Source organism: Perca fluviatilis, chromosome 2 (assembly GCF_010015445.1).
Source record: "Perca fluviatilis chromosome 2, GENO_Pfluv_1.0, whole genome shotgun sequence".
Taxonomy (NCBI): Eukaryota; Metazoa; Chordata; class Actinopteri; order Perciformes; family Percidae; genus Perca; species Perca fluviatilis.
Genome location: NC_053113.1, coordinates 1,669,948 through 1,683,740, shown reverse-complemented (window position 1 = coordinate 1,683,740; position 13,793 = coordinate 1,669,948). Strand labels below are relative to the sequence as shown.

Below are 13,793 nucleotides of genomic sequence, written 5' to 3'. Positions count from 1 at the left end.
CATTAACTTGAAATCGGACACCGTTGTTAGCTTTATAAGACCTTTAGAGATATGTTGTATAAGTGGCGTGACAAAATTCAAACTGTAAATATAGCTAGTTATGCTGACAGCCAGCCAAGATTAACTGGAACTGTTGTAAGAGATTGCTGGTGTAACAAGCTCGCTGACCGCGCTATCACTCTCACACACGGGCCATTTAGCTAGCAGGAAGAGGGGAGCTGCAGGCCGGGGTCTGTGGAGGAAGGCAGGCCGGGCAGCGAGGCAGCAACACAGGCAGCACCGGCAGCTGAACTCCGACACACAGTCTTATCAAATTTGCAATAAGCCATACATTTTTGTAAAACGTCCCATATTTGAGCTTTATATAGTTGATTTCTCACTTAAAAAAGTCTCAGAAGTGAATTTAATAACGTAATAGCCCGACAAACAATGTATAACTTTGCAATGAGACCTGCTGTCGAGTCTCCCATGTGTTTCTATGTAGTTTGCTCAAACCAATCAGCGCGTAGCTCATTCTGAATATTCATGCACATACCATATTTGGAAGAAAAGCTCTTGTTCCAAATAGAGCCATATTCACAGGGTAGTTAAGGGCCTAATAAAATAGCATTCTGGCAATTTTCAGCCCAACCAATGTTGCATACCCCATTAGGAGACCTTAAGGAACAGTGTAAAATACCCTATATAATCATTCTATCACCCCTTTAATACTTTGTATTCTTGGTCCTGAATACATGTATATTAGGGCTGTCAATGGATTAAACATTTGTATCTAATTAATTACATACTCTGTGATTAATTATTCAAAATTAAACGCATACATAATTAACGGTGCCTGAACCGATACTTTTTAAGAAAGTTAAAAAAAAGGGTACTACACAACAGTTGGTGACATTAAAGAATGGCTTGTTTATTGCTAAGGCCATATGGTCGAAATGATTTAATAATAATGTATAACAATAACAATAAGTTATTTCACTAGTAAATTGCTGTTGAACGACAAAAACAACCACCAGATAAGAAAAGGACATTTACAATAACTTCAAATGCACCACGAGGTTGTAGTTTACCAGTTTCATTGAACGGTCTGTGTTGTTTCTCTGACGGCAGCTACAGATTGTTAGATCCTGGTGTTGAATCCTCTGTAAAACACAGTCAAACTTTACACCGTTTAGCGTTAGCTGTCAGCATTTTAACTGTTTTTAATCCAGCTACTAGCTAGCGGTAGACTAAAGTTAGCTGCTGTTGAGTATAGTGTTAACTAGCTAGTGGTAGGCTAACGTTAGCTGCTGTCGAGTATAGTGTTAACTAGCGTCACATGCAGCGGTGTTTGTGATGCCTGTATCGTCTGTTTCAGAGCATCAGAGAGTGGCGCAGACATATCAGTGGCACCTGATTTCGGTAGCCAGGGTTGGGAGGAAGAAGATATATATATTTTTTTTTTTGAAAATATGTTTATTGCAGAACAGCATTGGGTTCAGACTGCATTTGTCCATACAAGCAACATTTTTTTTTTTTTTTTTTACATTTCTTAATCATACAATAACAACAATAACAATAAGCAGCAACCAAGAACAAATTGTAATTATTTGGCGGATTCTGAAAACAATCATGATGAGGCACCATAGCAAATATCAAGACTAAGAGACCAAAAAGTAAAACCAGGAGTCAAGATATAGGAAAAATTCCCTTTGAAATCGCTAATGCCACATTATCAATATATGGGACCCTTCATCATTCCACTTCCTCCCTCAGACCCCTTAAGTGTTCCATGACCGGTCCCCATGCCCTATCGAACGCATTCTCCCTCCCTGCAATCATGAATCTGATCTTCTCTAAATGGAGGACTTCACCCAGCTCTCTCAACCACATCTCAAATGAAGGGACAGCATCTGACTTCCAAAATCGCAGTAAAAGTTTTTTAGCCAGCACCGTACCCAAATATACTGGCCATTTGTCCCTGCCAGAGTTCAAAGCTATATCATTCGTAGACCCCAGAATGGCCACAAGGGGGTTGGGTATCCACTGCTTGTTGAAGGCTTTTGAGTAGAAGTCAAATATAGAAAACCAGAATGAGTGGAGGTTAGGGCATGACCAAAATTGGTGTGCGAGGGTGCCCTCTTGGTTTTTACATTTATTACAAAATGCTGATACGTTGGGATACATCTTGCTTACTTTTACTTTTGAGTAATGCAACCTGTGTATTACCTTAAATTGTATTAGATTAAGTCTTGCATTCACTGAGCACCTATGAATGTCCTTAAGACATGAATCCCAAAATTTCTCAGTGAGGGGCATCCCCAGTTCTGTCTCCCACTCAGTTCTTAACCTATCTATGCTGGTTGGTTCATGGTTGATCAATGACTGGTACAATATTGCCACTGCTCCTTTTCTGCCTGGTCGAACATTAATTATGGTTTCGAGTGTGTCATGCCTTGGTATGTTTGCAAATGTAGAAAAGCAAGACTTTATAAAATGCCTGACTTGTAGATATCGGAAAAGATGAGAGGCTGGGAGATTATATTTGTTCATTAATTGCTCAAAGGACATGAGGTGCTTCAAACATTCCACTCCTTTTTCCTTCCATAGAGCAAACGCAGGATCCGACCCTGAATAGACGTCGTAAGTTGGAGTGAATGTGTCTATTGGGAATGAAACCTGTTTGATCAGGGTGCACAATTGTGTGTATATTACTTTTCAAACGATTGGCCAGAATTTTGCTTATCAACTTTGTTTCATTAGGGATCAATGACACAGGTCTATAAGAAGAGGCATCTAGCTCATTGCGTTCCTTTTTCAAAATTAAAGAAATATTTGCCTTATAGAGCGTTTGAGGAAGTTGACCAGTAGATACTGCATGTTTAAACATCCGTAAAAGCAGTGGAGACAGTTCCTAAGAGAAGCACTTATAGAACTCCATAGTGAATCCGTCAGGTCCAGGTGCTTTATTTGGGAATTCCGCAATTGCTTCTACTATCTCCGCAATAGAGATGTCCTTATCTAACTCCGCCAATGCACCAACGCTAAGTTGTGGGAGGTTCAGCTCCGAGAGAAACCATCTAATTACCTCTGTGTCATGATTACCGTTTGACTTGTATAGTTCTGAGTAGAACTCCATAAAACGTGTTTATTTCTTTAGGATCAGTAAGAGCAGTCCCTGTGTCTGAATTTATTCTCAGTATGGCCCGAGAGGCTTGGGCCTTTCTCAACTGCCGTGCCAGCAGTTTCTGAGGTTTATCTCCTATTTCAAATTGCATCTGTTTAATTTTGCTTATCTGTCTGCGAACCCGAGCAGTTAAAATTGTATTGTACTCATCTCTATGGGAGACAATGGTTTTCAACGTATCTGGATCTGCTGAGGCTTTGTAAGAATGCTCTAACTGAGACAAAGATTCAGTTAACGCCACTAACCTCTTTTCCGCTTGTTTCCTCCTACTTGCTACATAGGATATAATGCTCCCTCTAAGCACTACTTTGATTGATTCCCACAGTATTGAATCATCCACATCTCCAGTGTCATTGGTGGCAATTATTTCTGGCAGCCTAGCTGACATATAATCCAGAAAACTTTTCTCTTTCAAAATTGTGTTATCAAATTTCCAGGTGTGCTCCCCTCTATGAATGTTAAAACTAATGTCCAATGACATAGGGGCATGATCACTTATCAAGATATTATGGTATTGTGTAGTCACAACACTGGAGATTAGTTTAGAGTCCAACAGTATGAAATCAATCCTAGAGTAGAATTTATGAACTGGAGAAAAAAAAAGAGTAATCTCTGGTATTTGGGTTAAGGAGCCTCCAGATGTCAACTATATTTAGATCGTGCATAGCATTTTTTATCAGATCTCTGGATTTGCTATTAGGAGTAGACCTTGATGATTGTTTATCCAATAAAGTGTCAATAATGCAGTTAAAATCCCCTCCCCAAATAATGTTTGTCTCACCGATCTCCGGAATTCTACGTAACACCTTTTGAAAAAATGCAGGGTCATCGAAATTTGGGCCATATACGTTTATCAGTGTGACGGGAACACAGTTAATAGTCCCTGATACCATTCAAAGCCTACCATCTGGATCACCAACTGTACACCCATGATCAAACAGCACATTCTTCTTAATAATTATGGCTACCCCTCGGGCTCTAGCACCAAAGTTGGACTGAAATATTCGTGATCCCCATCCCATGCTTAGTTTGTTTTTAGCTGTATTCCTGATGTGTGTCTCCTGGAGAAATATAACATCAGCTTTCAAGCATTTTTAAAATGTGCCCAAATTTTTCCTCTTTTAACTGGGTGATTTAATCCTCGCACATTCCAACTCACTATCCTAGTGGCATCCCCCATATTCAATGGTGTGATATATCCACGTGCTTATGCAACAGCTTGACGTTGTCAAAAAATGTATGTAAACAGACCGCCATAATGTTAAATTGTAGAAATATGTAAACAGCTGCATTTGAACAAAACGTATCAATAACACCCTGCGTTGTCCTCCGGGGCCCTCTCCATCCCTTCGCCCTTTCTCCTCTGAGAACCAACTTCCCATAAGTCCAAACCTTCCGAACACGTAACATACCGCCAAGTCCTTTTTTATTAATAAGGGAAAACATTCCACTAATTAACCCTGACAAAGCACACCTGTGAAGGTAAAACCATTTCAGGTGACTACCTCATGAAGCTCATTGAGAGAACACCAAGGGTTTGCAGATTTATCAAAAAAAGCAAAGGGTGGCTACTTTGAGGAATCTAAAATACAAGACATGTTTTCAGTTATTTCACACTTTTTTGTTAAGTACATAATTCCATATGTGTTCATTCATAGTTTTGATGCCTTCAGTGAGAATCTACAATGTAAAAAGTCATGAAAATAAAGAAACACATTGAATGAGAAGGTCTGTCCAAACTTTTGGACTGTACTGTGTATATATATACATACATACAGTATATATATGAACAAGATACATATATGAACTGTTCATTTACAAATTGCAAATAATCTACAGCATAAATGTCGGCATTGTATCATGCCCTCAAAGTTGGAGGTTTGGTATTTTGACACTAAGTTGCAGACCTGCAAATAACCTTACAAAATGACAATAGAAAAAAGGAATAAAATGAATTAGAAATTAGAGTGAGAATGTATTGCCTAAAAACAAAGCCTGATGAGATTTTCTTCTGTCTGCACTCACCTTTCTAGTGAGGATAACACATGGGAGCCACAAGACAACCTGGAACTTGACCTTATCACCGAGTACATGCAGAAACACAAGGAGAAGGAGAAGGAGGGCAAGTGGAAAGTTGTCGGTGAGGCCTCGGGAGACTCAGAGGAGCGACGGAGCAAGAGGAAGAAGGAGGAGGTGAGTGAAGTAAAGAGGTTACTCCAGACTGAAGAATTCCAGAAATCTAATCTCAATATTAATGAATATTAATACAGTGCAAAAAAGGGAGGCATTTAAATGATTTATTAAAGATTTAATAATAATATAACTATCTTATTTCACCAGTAAATTGCTGTTAAACGACAAAAACAGATGAGAAAAGGGATATTTTACAATAACTTTGAATGCACCACAACGTTCACCCGTTTCAAGATAACGCAACATTTACGATATATTGTGCAGCCCTAACTACAACTGTTAATTTGTGCAAATGATTAGTAGCCTAATCCTTGGGTGGTATAATTATGATGGTTTCAGTTCGGAGCAGTGGTCAGTAAATGTAGATTTTTAGGCTGCATACACATTCAGTCAGTCCGAGATCGTCTGCTTCACTTTCTCTCGCTGTTTCATCACAGCGGCTGTGTTTCTTCTTTACAAATGATGTGTTTCACGTCATCATACTTCCACAAGAAGCTGCTGCTCACTCTAAGTATGCACAACGTGTATTCTCCATTTTAGCATCATCCTGACTCGACCTAGTCGCTCCTCCTCAGCCTGGATTTATAAGTTCTACTGTTGTGCAATACCACTTTAACAACACATTGATTTCATGTAATTCTGAGCCATTTGGTTACTTGTCAACAGTCCATGTCTTTAAGCCTGGGTGGTTACCTAACACTATTTAACATTTTTAAATGAAAATCTTTTGCTATGTTTACACCTCACGTCCACACTACTGAGGTTAGAAGCAGAGTTTCCCATACATTGGTTCTTCTTGGGTGTACCACCCAGGTAGATAAAATCCGAATTCAGTTTTCTTTTCCAAAAAACGGTGAATTTTTTACAGCACAGACGGACCTGTTCCCTCCAGCCCCTCCCCCTCGCAAAGTTGTGTGCCGTATGCATGACAGCATCAACGTTGCACTTGCTCAGAGAGGCTATCGTTACGTTAGTAGTAGCATGCTGCTGGTGGTCTTGCAATGGGATTAACTGTACTAAAAAAAACGTAGAAACAACAGGGCCACGCTGCTGTGAAAGCTCCCTGAACATCATTTATCAGAGTCTGGTTGTTACCCCTCTCCGCGGCAGGCTCCTCTACTTCATGTCTTTATAACGGAGCTAGCTAAACGGCGCTAACTGCTAATCAGAGCTAATGGTTGCTAACCGAGCCTTCAGTTCTCCTTACCTGTATCCATTAACTGTATTCATGGACCCAAGCCCGAATAAAATTCTTACTTTTATTAAATTGGCTGTAAAAGTTTTAAACTAAAACTCAGTTGTTTGAATGACAGAAATCTGCTCAGATGAGATCTTAATGAGTGCAACAGGTCATGTATAGTACAGAACAGTAGGCTATGTTTAAGGACCCAAAACATAGATTAATACACTTCAAAAAATTAACAAAGATCTAACTTAAAAAAAAAATTAACGAGAATTTGCTTTAGATATTCCTAGTCTTATGTGATTTAACAGGAGTTAGGAGGAAACAGTGTTTAGATTAATCATGACATGCCATTTTCTGTATGGAGTATAGTATTAGGAGTATTTTATCTGCTGAACCGTTAACATTTGGCTAAAAAAAACTGATTTAGTTGTCAAAGCACATCATGGCTACACTTTTTCGTCATTTGTTTAAAATTTAACGAGCAATTTGTTGTTTTTTAGCAAAATACTAAAAGCAGCAGAACTGAGTAGGCTACATTTTAATGTTTATTTATCACAAGTTATATCATAATCGCGATATTCAACAATGTTACGACATATCACATATTATCCTCATATCGTGCAGCCCTAATAACTACCCTGAAATTGTCAGATGCTGCATAGTGTCACAGTATTTTCATCTGTATCTGTGTCATCTTTTATTCTAATTTGTTTAATATGTAAATAGTTTTTTCTTTCTAAATTATCTGATAATGTTGTGTAGTCATTGTTTTCACCTTTGTTTGACTAGTTTATAACTGAACCCATTATTACTAAACCTAGCCATACGCACCGTGCCGTCACCTCCTGCGCCACACACCACCACCAGTAAATTCTCAACCTGTGGGAAACACTGAGAAGAGCCCGATGGCTTCCATAGTAACATGTCTGCAACCAGAAGAACTTTACCTTTATTTTGACATCAAATTAATGTATGTATTTCAAAAAGTTTAAATGGGATTTAAAGGATGAAAAATACCCAGAATGTATGAAAGGTTTGTGTCATTTCAAAGTTACCATGGAATTTCTAACTGAAAGTAAAACTGAAGAGAGTGAGCAAATGTTTTAGTTTTAAATGGCCAATCATTTGAATGGGGAAATTTGCCTGAAAAATGTAGAATATTTCTGAACTTATAAAAGTTATGAAAAGTACATTTGCTTCCATAATAACATGTCTGCAACCGGCACATATTTTCCTTCATTTTGTCATAAATTATTGTATGAAGAGTGAAAATTGTGAGTGAGAGCAAGTCCAGGGTTTAAGAAGGTTGTTCACTAACTCTCAGTCTCTCTGTTTTTCTGTTGCTATAAAAACAGAGAGGAGGAGAGGGACCCAAACGTCACCACTGTCAACACTGTGACAAATCCTTCACAAGATCTGGATATTTAAAGATTCATCAGAGAGTTCACACTGGAGACAATCTACACAGCTGTGATCAATGTGGTAAAACCTTTTCTGGGAATGGTGACCTTAAAAAACACCAGCGTGTTCACACTGGAGAGAAGCCGTACTGGTGTGAACAATGTGGGAAAGGTTTTACTCAGAATGGTAACCTTAAAGTTCACCGAAGTGTTCACTCTGGAGAGAAGCCGTACTGGTGTGATCTTTGTGGGAAAACTTTTTCTGAGAGTGGGGCCCTTAAAATCCATCAACGCGTTCACACTGGAGAGAAGCCTTACAGCTGTGATCTTTGTGGGAAAACTTTTACTCATAGCAATAGCCTTAAATCTCACCGACGTGTTCACACTGGAGAGAAGCCGTACTGGTGTGATCAATGTGGGGAAACTTTTTCTCAGAGTGGGGCCCTTAAAAGACATCAACGCATTCACACTGGAGAGAAGCCGTACTGTTGTGAACAGTGTGGGGAAACTTTTTCTCAGAGTAGTGCCCTTAAAACACATCAACGCATTCACACTGGAAAGAAGCCGTACAGCTGTGCTCTATGTGGTAAAACTTTTTCTCAGAGCAGTAGCCTTAAATCTCACCGACGTAGTCACACTGGAGAGAAGCCGTACAATTGTGATCTATGTGGGAAAACGTTTTCTCTGAGTAATTACCTTAAAAAACACCAGCGCGTTCACACTGGAGAGAAGCCGTACAGTTGTGATCTATGTGGGAAAACGTTTTCTCTGAGTCATAGCCTTAAACAACACCAGCGCGTTCACACTGGAGAGAAGCCGTACTGGTGTGAACAATGTGGGAAAACGTTTTCTCACAGTAGTAACCTTAAAAAACACCAGCTCATTCACACTGCCGTGTTGTGAACATGTTTCCGAGCCAAGCTGTTTCCTCCTGCCTCCTCCTCATGCCCTGATAGCTGTTTTGTTATTTTCTGATCTTCTCTCCACATTGAAGGCTGACCAGCAGTAACGTTATCTTCTGAACAGCTTGTATGTTATCCTGGCTAGGACTACACATTACACTCCATCCCTTTGAAGGGATTTATTCCACTCAAATTTAGTTAATTTTCCTTTAATAAAGTAGTCTGAGTTCAGGGTTCAACTGCTAGCGATTTGTAACTAATGCTGCAACGAAGAAGTATTTGTTGTTCTTAATTCATCACCTTGTAAATACCATTTACGAAAATCCCCATCGCTGTTTACTAAAGTGATGTCGAATTGCTGATATATTCAGTTTGTCACCAGCGTTGACAGTTACTTTAAAAAAGTAACTTAGTTACTTTACAGATTACTTGATTTTAAAACTAACAAAGTTAGATTACAAGTTACTTTATTAGTTATATTCAGCAGCTGCTGTTTCACTCCACCTGTTGGGACTTGCTCTGTAAGTTTGACTGCAGTGCTGCAACTCCAAATGTTTCTTCAAATTTGACGTAGTGTTTTTGTAGCTAGATAGCACTTTGTCGCCACCAGCACAGAGTGTACAACCAACCTTAATATTGCCGTCTTTAGCTGACACAAACTCTAAATAGTGACTGTATTTCCAGCTAGAAAACGTGCTCTCCCATGTAGTGAAAATAAGATCATAGGGTCATACATTTTAATTAAAGAAAAATCCATACAAATGTATACATATTTAATAACAACATAACACATGTCACACATGTGTGACCCTTAGAAAGATATAATCTGCAATTTTAGTTCAGACCATCCCATAAAATGTTTTCAAACAATCAATTGAAAGTGAAAGTACCATACACTGTTAGTTTTGTGGGCCATCTTTCTTTTCTTCACAAACAAACAACAGTTATAATGCAAATAAAGGCCAAATCATGTGTTTAGACTCCATAAAAGGGTTAGACCCAGGGCTGGGCAGAGATGCTCACAAGTCTCTGAGCTAGAGTCCAAGTCCAGTCTCAAGTCTCTGAGCTAGAGTCCAAGTCAAGTCTCAAGTCTCTGAGCTAGAGTCCAAGTCAAGTCTCAAGTCTCTTGTGGTTATAATAAGTTTTGCATCACGTACAGCGACCCATCCAGGCTGCCTAGAACACTGCATAGCAATATATAAGGAATTCCAAGCATGCAATATGTTATTATGACTCCTTTATCAATCAGCATACAGTATCAGCTTTGATTTTGGTATATAATCAGTGTAAACAGACTGTTGCAACATGATAAAAACCCCAAGAATGCTTTACTTTTAAGTTAATATCTGTATTTTGCCTTGTAGCTTGAACATACTGTACGGACCAAAAATTGAGGTTCTGAAGAAAAAGGACTCCCTTGTCTGTCGATGAATTATAATGAAAGGCCTTGGCTCCTATTGTGCTGGCTCTGTGGGGCCATAAGACAGAATATAGAAAATGGTATAATTCCCAACACTAAAATTGACATACTCCTATTTAGTCCAAAACTGCAAAACATCACAGTGTAGCTAAATGCAAAACACTATTGCAACCAAATGAAATTTTTAACACACTACAGTGCACTTCCTTATGATAGAGAATCCACAATTATTTGTTATTTACTTAGTGGCAGATCCATGTAATGTGCACTGCCTATGCAACTAGTCATACCTTATAAACTACTGTAAGTCAACACATCCCAGACTCTCAAGCCAGTGTAATGTTATAACTAAATGAAACTGTAACATTATATGATGAACAATAATCCTGTAACCTGGTTGCAGACAACGTTAATAATTAACGTGATGGCAGACAGCGGCACGTAAATGATTAACGTAACGTTAATTGACCACCACAAGTTTGGCAATTAAACAAACGCTCATTTTATATTTGATAAGGAAGACAGTCGGAGTTAACCTCCCGTAGCGTTAGGTCGTAGCTAAAGCAAGACGCAAGCTAACGGTAGATGGTCAATGCTGAGCTAAACATGTTTACTCACCTATCAGGGTGCGTTTTCAGATGCCTGATAAAATTAGATGTGGTTGCGCCAGAATCTTTCATCGTGATACCGCATATTTTGCTTTGAGCGCTTCTTTTGTTTGGGCCGTCTTGTTTAAAGTTTTTGAACGCAAAACTTACGATGAATGGCACAGCAGTGGCCGGTGAATTTGACATGTTTGTTTGTTGTCCTCCAGCCAGCAATACGTACGTGTTACGTAGGCAGGTTATAGGTAACGGAGGGAGGGGTATAGCCATTGGGTATAGCGAGCTCGTCAGACATTTCCTAAAAATAAACATTGTTCACGAGTCCCGCAGCTCGAGTCTGAAGTCTTTCGAGGACGAGTCTCAAGTCGAGTCTGAAGTCACTGTGTGTGCGACTTAAGTCGCACTCGAGTCAGAGTCTCAAACTCGAGTCCCCATCTCTGGGGCTGGGCGATATGGAGAAAATCAAATATCACAATATTTTTGACCAAATACCTCGATACCGCAAAGATATTGGATTGTTGACTATTGGTGCTTTCACAAATTATTTACACAATGTGATCTTAGATAAATAATCACCAGTAATGTGGATATTATGACTAAGTGGGGAAAGGCAAATAATAGAACAGTTACACCAGTCTGGTAAGTTCAGAAAATGACATCACTTTACTGTAACGCAGCCTTTAAAACCAGGAGAAGACACTTATGTCATATCACGATATTACGTATCTAAGACGATATCTAGTCTCCATATAACGATATCGATTTAATATTGATATATTGCCCAGCTCTAGTTAGACCCATAGACTGTTAATTATATTAATATAAACAGACCGTAATGTTCACAGCCCAGACTAGCAGCTAGCTTCTACACCTAAGTAGCCCGTATGAGCTAATTAGATGTATGTGAATTAATTTAGCCAGTCTCCTACGTACGTTGTTCTAAGGCAGGGGTGGGCAATTCATTTTCCCAAGGGGCCACATGAGAAACAGGGACTATTGTGGAGGGCCGGACCAATAGGCTAAACTTAATTCTGCTCAATATAAATTTTATGTTAGGCGACACATTCACAAACGTCTCTTTTTTTCCTCTGGGCATATTAGCGCAGCAGAGTCCACCAAACACTCTCTAATAAACTCCCCTTCAGAAAATGGCTTACTGTTTTGGTGATTTTGTAGTTTGTCACAAAGCTGGTCCTGACTGCTGCATCCCTGGATGCCTTGTTGCTTTTGAGGGATAAGAGCTCATTTACGTCGGCTAACGTCTCCCACTCAGTTCGCCGCTCGCCAACACATCTGGGTCCGACACATTACAGTTCTTCTTCTACTTCTTTTTAATTGCGACTTGCAACAAGAGAAGAAGAAGCTGCATGCATCCGCGCAAAATAAAGACTACTGGTGCATTACATAGACAGTATATAAGAAGGTGCATTACAGTCTATGGTCTGGTGTAGTCATTCCAGGTGCGATTTATTTATTTTATTTTATTTTTTTTTTAATGGGATTTGTAATGTAGCGAAATACAATCCTTCAGTCAAAATGTAATCAAGTACATTTTACTTGAAAAATACAAAATACACAACAAAACTACTCAATACAGTAACGTGAGTAAATGTATTTTCTTACTTTCCACCTCTGCCGAGGACAAAAATAAATATTTTTACTAATGTATATGTGTGTGTGTGTGTGTGTGTGTGTGTGTGTGTGTGTGTGTATGTATGTATATATGTATATGTGTATGTATGTATATATATGTATATATGTATATATATGTATATGTATATGTGTATATATATATATATATATATATATATATGTATATGTGTATATATATGTATATATATGTGTGTGGTGTGTGTATGTATATATATATATATATGTATGTATGTATGTATATATATATATATATATATATATATATATATATATATATATATATATATGTGTATGTATGTGTATGTATGTATGTATGTATGTATATATATACACACATATAGATTAGGGTGGGAATCACCAGAGGCCTCAACGATACGATATCATCCGCATACTTACGTCACGATACGATATTATTGCGATTTTAAACATATTGCAATATTCTGCGATATATTGCAATGTATTACCTTTTTTCCCAACTTCAGATTTTTCCCAATTTAAAATGATGTCCCGAAAGGACAGTTTGGTCAACATCTGTTTTATCTAAAAAGATACATTTCTCTGTTTGCTCATCTCACTTCAATTTTATTGCTGCAAAATGTGATTGTCTAGCAGACAGACTGACCAACACATATATCATAAAATATCGATACTTGCCGTCTGTGTATCGATACAGTATTGCCACGAAAAATATCGCGATACTATACTGTATCGATTTTTTCCCCACCCTAACATATATATATATATATATATATATATATATATATATATTAGGGGTGTGACGAGATCTCGTTGTACAAGATCTCGCGAGATCTCGTACAACGAGAACTTCCTGCGGAAATAATAAACGGCGAAAGAGTGACAGACAAGACGAACACAATATTGTAAGAAAATAATGCCGTACTACTAAGGTGCAGTAGTTAGTAGAGAGCTGTGGTGGTGCTGTAAGTGTTTTTGCATAGTGCTCGTGTTAGCCGCGGTATACGGCATTTTTTCTTACCGTTTACATATTGTGTTCGTCTTGTCTGTCACTCTTTCGCCGTTTATTATTTCCGCTGGAAAACCAAAATGTTGCCACACAAGTGATTTAAAAGTGGCAGGGGGATCTTCAATAGTAATTCCACGCTCCATCACGCTGACATCACATCGCCTCACGAGACAACTTTTCACCTCGACGAGAAATCTCGTCTCGTTCTCGTGAACCCAATTCCGTGATGTGTCTCGTCTCGTAAGCTTCTCGTCACACCCCTAATATATATATATATATATAT

General features: G+C 38.6%; 1 protein-coding gene across 1 annotated transcript; it reads left to right on the top strand.

The window, feature by feature from the left end:
* Positions 1-5,026: 5,026 nt before the first annotated feature.
* Positions 5,027-9,411, top strand: LOC120544663 (zinc finger protein 239-like). Its single transcript, XM_039778579.1, has 3 exons — positions 5,027-5,049; positions 5,200-5,359; positions 7,937-9,411. The coding sequence occupies exons 1-3, from the start codon at positions 5,027-5,029 to the stop codon at positions 8,846-8,848; spliced, it is 1,095 nt and encodes a 364-aa protein (XP_039634513.1). The 3' UTR covers positions 8,849-9,411.
* Positions 9,412-13,793: the final 4,382 nt, after the last annotated feature.